Raw genomic sequence first — 8,585 nt, forward strand, 5'->3', positions numbered from 1 at the left:
TTAAAAGTTTGCTTGTGATCGTATGTTTGAAAATAACCCAATGTTTAATCAACACGTTTATCATAACATAGTCGTAACAGATTAAAACACCAAGTATATACAAAATATGCGTAACTTTTTAATAACATTTATAACATATTTCACTTAATATTATCAAAGGTTTAAACATACAAATAACAATGGAAGAAATTCGTGTTGGGCTTCCCTACCTTTCTAGATACTAGAAGATAAATGACGAACATATTAATGGTTACAAAGCGTATATATGTGTGTGTAAATTACGGGTAAATGGGCCTACATCTAATAAAATAAAAATTTTGGAGAGAATTTGGAAGGGGGGGACAAAGGACATGGGGTGACATTGGAATAATTTAAATATCCTTGGTGGCTAAAGCTATTTTGTGCCCTGGCGGAGAGGCCTTGGATGTGGTGGTGGTGGTGGCATTGGCCAACCAGCAGGCACTGCCTCAGACCGACTTGATGAGCCGATCCTGCCGCTCGAAGAGCTTTGTTTTGTTGGCCAGTGTCTCGGCGGCGGTGGCGATGACGCCACTGGTGGCCGCCATGGCGGCGGAAGCGGCACTGGCCAGTCGATCCTGCATCACGGCGGTCAGGCACTCCCGGAAGGCGAGCAGGAACTCATCGGCATTCTCCCGGTTGAAGCACATGGGCGGCTTTAGCTTGATCACGTTATCGTTGGGACCGTCGGACGAGACGAGCACCCGGTGCAGTTGCTTCATCCGGTTGACCACCCAGTGGGCGGCCTTCTTGTCCGGACTGCGATCGGCCCGATCCTGGACCAGTTCGATGCCCACAAAGAGCCCCGTGCCGCGCACATCGCCGATGCACTCGAAGTCCTGCTTCAGCCGATTGCACTGCTCCAGCAGATAGTCCCCCAAGACGAGGGCGTTCTGCTGCAGACCCTCCTGGTCGATCACCCGCATCACGGCATTGGCAATGGCACAGGACACCGGGTTGCCGCCGTACGTATTGAAGTAGGCCACTCCGGTGGCATGGAAGGCCTTGGCGATTTCGGGCGTGGTGACCACCGCACCCACCGGATGTCCATTGCCCATCGGCTTGGCCACGCACACAATATCTGGAATGACGTTCTGCGTCTCGAAGGCCCAGTAGTGGCTACCCACGCGTCCGAATCCCACCTGCACCTCGTCGGCAATGCAAACACCGCCGGCGGAGCGTACCGCCTCGTAAACGGCCTTGAAATATCCGGCCGGGGGCAAAATCTGGCCACCGCAGCTCTGCAAGCTCTCGGCAATGAAGGCGGCCACGCCCTGGCCCTTGGCCATCTGCCTCTCACAGATCTCCTCGATGGGCTGGGCATACAGGGCACCCATATCCGCATTCGGATACATCTTGTCCGTGAACTTTCCGCCGTAAATATCCGGACAGGGGGCCACATGCACATAGTCGGGCTTGATCTCGCCACCCGGCTGGTTGAACTTGTAGGGTGACACCTCCATCACCGACTGCAAGTGGCCATGGTAGGCACTAAAAATAGAGAAAGTTAAATCAGTAAGGCTCTTTATTGGAATTTAATTTTAAAATAAATATTCATAATATTATTTTTGTTTAGGCTTTAAAATAAAAAGATACTTACTGGTCGAGAGTGATAACATCCTGGCGCTTTGTGAAGTTGCGGGCCAGACGCAGGGCCAGGTCGTTGGCTTCTGATCCGGAATTGACAAAGAAGCACACGGAAAGTGGCTCCGGCATTTTGCTGGTCAGCGTGCGGGCGCACTGGACCAGCTCGTCATGAAGAAAGCGGTTATTCGTCGAAATGGTGGCCATCTGCAAGGCTCCAGCTCGCACCACCTCCGGATGACAGTGACCCACTGCAATAAAACAAGATAAAACGAAACATTATTAAGTGATTTATTTAGGGACAACTTAATAATAGATAACAAACAACTTCTAAGTTTAGTCGTTATAATAAGCTTATTAAATTATAAAGATTAATATTAAATGTAATTATTGGATTACATTCGAGGAAACTGTATGCGTTTTGCGAGCATATTTATTTACGTTTAAATAACAAATTTATTTAAAAAATTGTTAGCCAATGAAACCAAGACAAATTATAGATATTTTATAAGGCAAAGGAATTTAAATAAATAAAATAAATGAAACGAATTTTCTTATTTTTGTTCTAATTAGCTTTCTTATTGTCTATCACAAAAGATAAATTATTTTAATGTGGTATATTTAAATGTCTGTAAAATACTTGTATCAAAAACTCATTTTCTATTTAAATTTTGTTTAATATTTATTATAATCAAATAAACTATACTCTTAAAACTGTAATGAAACGCGCCAATTGCTGGAGAAAAACCCCAAATTGAAACCTTTTGTTGGCGGTCGTTCCTTATCGTCACCAATATCGAGCCCACTTGCGATTATCAGATCTTATTTATAGATCAGCACACTTCAGATTATCTTACGAGAACTTTACCCACTTAAATGCAGAGCAATTCGCGGCGTGCCTAAAAATAAGCGATCAGCGCACGTGATTTTCCACCGCTCGTTTAATTGTCCAGCCGTTTGCGCATCGCACCGCATCAAAGCTGACAAATCTGACACGACACCGAAAATAGATCGTATTCAGACAGGCCCGGATCCAAGTGGAACGTCGTCGCCAATCATCGGAATATATATGAGTGTGATATATCCCATAGGCCCCGGCGGATGGGCGATAAGCCGGCCCCGGACCCAGACCGATCCGCTACCGTCCAGGGCGACAGATTGCGACGTTTGGGGGTCAACTACTCGTTCCGATTGCGTTTCTAATTCCGCCGCCGCTGGCTCTTGTTAGTAGTATTTGGACTTAGACAGACGCCTTTTGATAAGACGTAGTGCTCAGGGCGACACGTATCACGTGAAGTTCACGCGATGCCTTCACGTTTCTAGTTTCTATATCAATGCCCTGAAATTATGCCGCACAATATGAGTCCAATTCCACGATTTGGTTGCGTCCGCTTGCTGATTAGGTTTGCAATGAGAAGTGACCATGGGGGAATCTCTGGGCATTGGTTTCTAATTTTCTCGAGTGGCAGAGGAGCTAAGTGGAGCGGTACAGTTGTGTTGGAAAAAAACTAATAGCTAAGCTGTACAATATTTATAAGTTACTAAGAATTTTAGTAGCACATCTAACTATAGAAAAAGAGGGATTTCCCCTTAAGATTACATCATTATCACCATTTTAAACGTTTTAGCCTTTTTGTTTTTAAGATATGATATGATTCTCTACTGACACATGTGCATTGTTGATTATTACAGAATCATTCGATTAACTATTTAAATTTACTTTTAGTGATCAATATTTGGTTTTTGATCGGCACTTTAAATGATCTTGCCGAAAATTCAATTGATCTTTATTGATTTTTGCGTTGCTCACTGATTATAAAATAGTCATTATAACTAAACATTAAATTTAATTTAATTTAAGTGATAGATATTTGTTGTTTTACTTCTTATGTTAATTTAAAGGTTTTTAAATTTTAAATTTCCTTAAAATTATTTATTCCAAACATTTCCCCCACTGCATTAATAGAGCTCAAAACTTACGAATTTATTTATATTTTCGCAACGTTGTGCTCAATTTACATGTAGTCACCGCTTCAATATCTCCAGATTGTCCGACTTTTCACAGCCCGCACACTGGGCCCATAGCCCATAGCCCATAGCTCATAGCTCGTGGTGGTTTTCCCATTATCTGCTCAGAATTTTCCACTGGCAGAGCAATGTGTGCTGAGTGGCACAGCTGATTGCTCAGATCGCGGGCGGTGGGGGCAGTACGACAAATATTGAAACTAGACTACGGGCACAGAGCAATGGACGGACGGATGGGCAGACTGTACGCCATGTGGACTCTCCCCCGGGGACGGTACCCTGCCCCTGCCGCTGCCCCTCCCCCTTTTCCGGATTGTGCTTAGGCACTATCTCGAGTACATTTCCATTCGCACGAGACGTTCACATGTTGCTGGCTCTCCATCTCGGAGGTCCGGCCGGAGTGGAAAAAGTAGCACGAGATTACACGGAACGTGGTTCAAGTTTCATAACAACTTGTTGTTCAGATCGTAGATCGTCAACACGTGCACTTGTCGTCGCCTTATCATGTTTATAGTGGCCAGCTCAGTTCAGTTCAGTTCCATGTTATGTTTGCTTGAGGACTGATTTCCCACTTTGTTATTGATGACTTATGGGTGTAGCCCTGAGTTACGAGCCTCTGCACGAGTCGTTTATTACGTTTTTAAAGGGCGGAGTGGCAAACTATCAATCGTATGATCACAAGGTTCACTGAGTTTTGCGTTGAAATGTGCAAACACTGAAGTGGGTCATCGTATTATAAATTATTAATGTTTTCTTACTTAGATGTGATTTAATTCTTTGTCATGATGTACCATTGCTTAGATTGAAGACATCTTATTGATTTTAGTTTTATTGCAAATGAGCTCGAATTATTTTACTGATTAATTTAAATGTCATAACATTTAAGCGCATACTAAATATAAAAACTGTATTTACAATCATGTACTTAAATCTGTAATTTTCAAAGGCAAAACCTAAGCCACAAAAAACATTCATTTGATAACGCTCAAAGGTGCAAACACATCATCAGGTAATAATCTCTGAACTGTAAACAACTTGATACCCCTAAATTGAACCTTTAGACACGAGTTGGTTTGGCCCCTGTTGATGAGCCCCCATCAAAAGGGGTGCTATTTATAAATAGTAGAGCACGATGGACGGTATTATCAAGTCCCATTAGATTGCCAATTCTATTTCATGATTTTTCAGTACAATCACAATGCCAATGGCCTCAGCTTATCAGCTCGGCTAGCATTAATCCAGAGCGAAAAACTAATTAAAATAAATATAGCTTGCACTATAAATAACTAAAATAGATCAGGTGTTCTTTATATGTATTACATGATCTTTTCTTATGGCTTTTTATCTTAGTCCATTTTTGCATACTGTTGTTATGCCAAATTGTAAATATTTTTTTGTAAATAATTATGATTCAGGAAATCTTCTTTTAACTGAGGCCTGTAAATGGAAAATTTTCCGTTGTAGGAAGTGTTTTTGGAAAAATACAAAACAAGACGCAAGCAATTTGAGCACCCAGCCAATTGGCAAATTGGTCGCCGACGTCAATCCTCGTTGTTGTTGTGGTTGTTGTTGTTATTGTTGTTGTTGGGCCACCGTTGTTGATAAGTTTATGGTATGGTTAGTCTGGATTTGACTGGGACCCCCCTGGGTGATATATTTGTGCACGTAATAAGTATTGTATATTTTATACGCAAATGCGCCCGTGGCCATTTGTTATTATTGTTATTGTTGTTGTTGTTGTGATTGTGATTGTCTTGATGACACTGTTGTTTTAATCACCAGTTATTGCTCTGTGGGCTCTGTGTCGGGGCCCGAAATCCGAAATCAGAACCAAGTGGCCAGGCCCGCCCGCCGGATTGCCATTCCCATTCCCATTCCCGTTCCCGTGCCCATTCGCAGGCAGCATCTAAAATTGCCGGTGGGCGATGTGTGATAAGGCTGACTCAGTCGACTCAGTGGGCTTTTCAATCGGGGCCTGAACATGCCTCCGTCGTCTGGCCAGCCACTTGTTCTATATCTATTTGTGCTGTGCGCTTAACCTTGAACTTGTTGCCAAATGCACAGTTCCGCCCCCCCCCCCTCGCCACAAAAAACACTTGAACATCTCACTTTGTATGGGGCCTGCACTTTGCATTAGACGGGCGTGTGCCGCTGCTAATCAGCATAAACAGAAATAGGATCCGCCAGCGGCCAGGTGTCGACGGCCGGACTGAGGTCCAAACAAATCGTCATCAGGCCCCGGTTCCAAAATTGCCGCCTAAGCAATCAAAATAAATAATACCTAGCAACTCACTCTCACGAAATGTATTTAATTTTTACATTTTTAAATAAGTTTTCTTGCCTAACATCTCAAATGACCCAAATCTGTTCCATATTAAGATACACATTTTTGTGATAATTCAAATTATATTATATATACAAAACTATTATTTTAAATTGTATTTTCCCCGGCATAATTTTATCAACAATTTTAAAAGATTTATTTTAGAATTTGTAACTTACCATGAGCCACATTATTAATGCAGTCTAGATATCGGGTGCCCTCCTCATCGAACATATATTGACCTTGGCCGCGTACAATTTTTAGAGGATCAGAGCGATAGAAGAGCTGGCAGGCTTGCCTGTGGAAAAATTACAAATAAAATAGTTAAATCATAAAGCGCTAATTTGACCTATAAAAACCTAGCGATCAAGTAAAGTGCAATGACGTATTAGGAGACCATATAGTTACACCATTTACCGGGGCCTATTTTAAAGCATTACCGTCACAGCCACATTTCATAATCACCAAGATAATTCCCGTTCCCACTCCCGAATTTAATGGTTATTGTATTTGTGTTTGTCAGACAAAAACAAGGCGTCTCGCAGTGTTTGATAAACATTTTACGGTGTGCCTTAGGCAAACAAAGAAAACGGGAATACAGCTCCTAACAATTTAACAGGGCAACAAAAAAATGCACTTTGATTTTAGAACTGAGCCATTAGCAACTCTCAATTATTAGCCATTTCTTTGTTACCCTTCGTATATATTGATGATAACCCCAATCTAAGTCATTGTTTTATTTTAGAAATTATATTTTGCCACTTATTGGTAAATCTAGCAATCCTACTTTTGGGATGACGTACTTTTCTTACTGACATTAAAAAAAACCCAAAAAGTATTTTTATATTAATTGTCATGAATTTACACATTTGTTTACAAGTGATATGACTTTTGTTAAATTAGAAATATTCCATTAATGTATGCAAATTTTATTAAACTATTTATTGGTTTCTACAATTTATTATTTGAACAAAATAATTTAAATACATTGATATAATTTAATACAAAACGTATCCCCAAAAAAATCATAAAAAGTTTTCAATGTAATTTTATAAAATTGGAAATCATCGAGATTTGCCAAAATTGTATTTTATTTTATTGCTACCAAAGCAACATAAAATTAAGACATTATTTGATAAGACTAAAAGTATTGAAGACTTTACAAAAATATATGCTATTCTTTTTTCTTGGCCAAGTCACATGAATTACTTTTCAAAAAGACTTCTAATTTTGTCTTCCTATTATTTTGCAGTCAGGCTATAAAATCAATAAAGCCAAAATGTAACAAACGCCTCTGCTGCATGTTTTTGTTTTCCTGTGTTTTTTTTTGTGTACTTTTTGTTTTATAAGTTCTTTGGGTGGCGGCTGCTGTTGGCAACAGTGCCAAAAATACAAGAAAAGCGGTCGTGTGAAAGCAAGTGCGAGCGACAGAGAGGGAAGGCGATGAGTGGGCCGAGTATGGGGAAGCCGCCTGACCTTGACAGCCACAGCGAATTCAAGGCAAGGTCGCAGGCTCACGACCCGGACCAGGGACTACGGACTACGGATTACGGACTACGGATTACGAAGGTCGGAATGTGGGGAAAGGACTACGGAAGGATGCGACTTACCCGATGTGCTGGTTGCGCAGCTTGATGGTCTCCGTTTTGCTCAGCTGCTCGCTGGCGACCAGATTTAGTTGCTCGTGGGCGAACGGCATCTTTTAGTTATTTGTTATTACTTTTATTTAAGGACCTTTAAACTCGGCAAGGATGCGCGCACTTTTCAAACTTTAGTGAGATTTAAATTTGACTTGGCTTATGAACCGTGTGTTGAGGCTGGAGTCCTGGCAGGAATTTCTGGGCTCCTGGACAGTCGCTGGCAGGCACGGTCGCCTTTAACGTCTTGTTTGAAATTGTTGCCGAACCAAAATTCGTTCTCGCTTATAAACACACAGTTGAGAATATCGTTCCGTCTCTCTCGGCAAATTCGAACTCGCTCGCGCCTATCGATTCATCGCATGAGTGGCGACAAGAGCGGGAAAATTTAAAAACCGATTGACATAAAATATCTAATAGTGCAGCCAGGGATTTTATTAAATTAATAAAATTAAAGATAAAAAGTTAATATTGTATTCTGAACACAAAAGTTTTGTTACAGCCTATTGGTAAATATTTAAGTGTTTTTTACTATGAATGTGAAAACATTTTACGAAATATATTTCTACTTGAAAATAATAATTTAATAACATATTAATAAATTTAGGAATATTTTTGAGGAACATTTAGTTTAATAATATATTTATTTATTATTATTATTTTTTTTTACATATAAAAAATTTGATTTTAAGGTAAAAATGGGGAAAAAAATGTAATTAAGATATTTAAATAATAGCTAGTTAGAAAAAATATTGAAATATATTTTAATTATAATTAAGTGTGTTTATATAAATTAATTAATTTAAAAAAACGTACAATTTTACAAATTTTAAATAAAAGTTAATTTTTTTTCCAGTCGTGTCGCCCAACCAATTGAAACCCACTCAGAGCAGCGCTCGAAAACATCTCGGTTATATAAAAAAACGTTTTCTTTTTATTTTTCTTGTTTTTTTTTTTTTGCTGTTTTCTTTATGTATATGTAAATACCAAGGACAATA

General features: G+C 40.1%; 1 protein-coding gene across 1 annotated transcript; it reads right to left on the reverse strand.

Moving 5' to 3' along the window:
• Positions 1 to 98: 98 nt before the first annotated feature.
• LOC128257499 (alanine--glyoxylate aminotransferase 2-like) lies at positions 99 to 7,854 on the reverse strand. The gene is made up of 4 exons (XM_052988536.1): positions 7,561 to 7,854; positions 6,130 to 6,248; positions 1,619 to 1,853; positions 99 to 1,509 (listed from the first exon to the last, which is right to left on the reverse strand). The coding sequence occupies exons 1-4, from the start codon at positions 7,647 to 7,649 to the stop codon at positions 468 to 470; spliced, it is 1,485 nt and encodes a 494-aa protein (XP_052844496.1). The 5' UTR covers positions 7,650 to 7,854; the 3' UTR covers positions 99 to 467.
• Between the last annotated feature and the right edge of the window lie 731 nt (positions 7,855 to 8,585).

Source organism: Drosophila gunungcola (assembly GCF_025200985.1).
Source record: "Drosophila gunungcola strain Sukarami chromosome 3L unlocalized genomic scaffold, Dgunungcola_SK_2 000002F, whole genome shotgun sequence".
Lineage (NCBI taxonomy): Eukaryota > Metazoa > Arthropoda > Insecta > Diptera > Drosophilidae > Drosophila > Drosophila gunungcola.

Coding starts and splice junctions, on each gene's coding strand:
- LOC128257499 (XM_052988536.1), bottom strand. CDS start 7,649: ATGCCGTTCGCCCACGAGCAACTAAATCTGGTCGCCAGCGAGCAGCTG. Junction 6,249..7,560: donor CTGCGCAACCAGCACATCGG/GTAAGTCGCATC, acceptor ATTTTTCCACAG/GCAAGCCTGCCAGCTCTTCT. Junction 1,510..1,618: donor GATGTTATCACTCTCGACCA/GTAAGTATCTTT, acceptor CTCTATTTTTAG/TGCCTACCATGGCCACTTGC.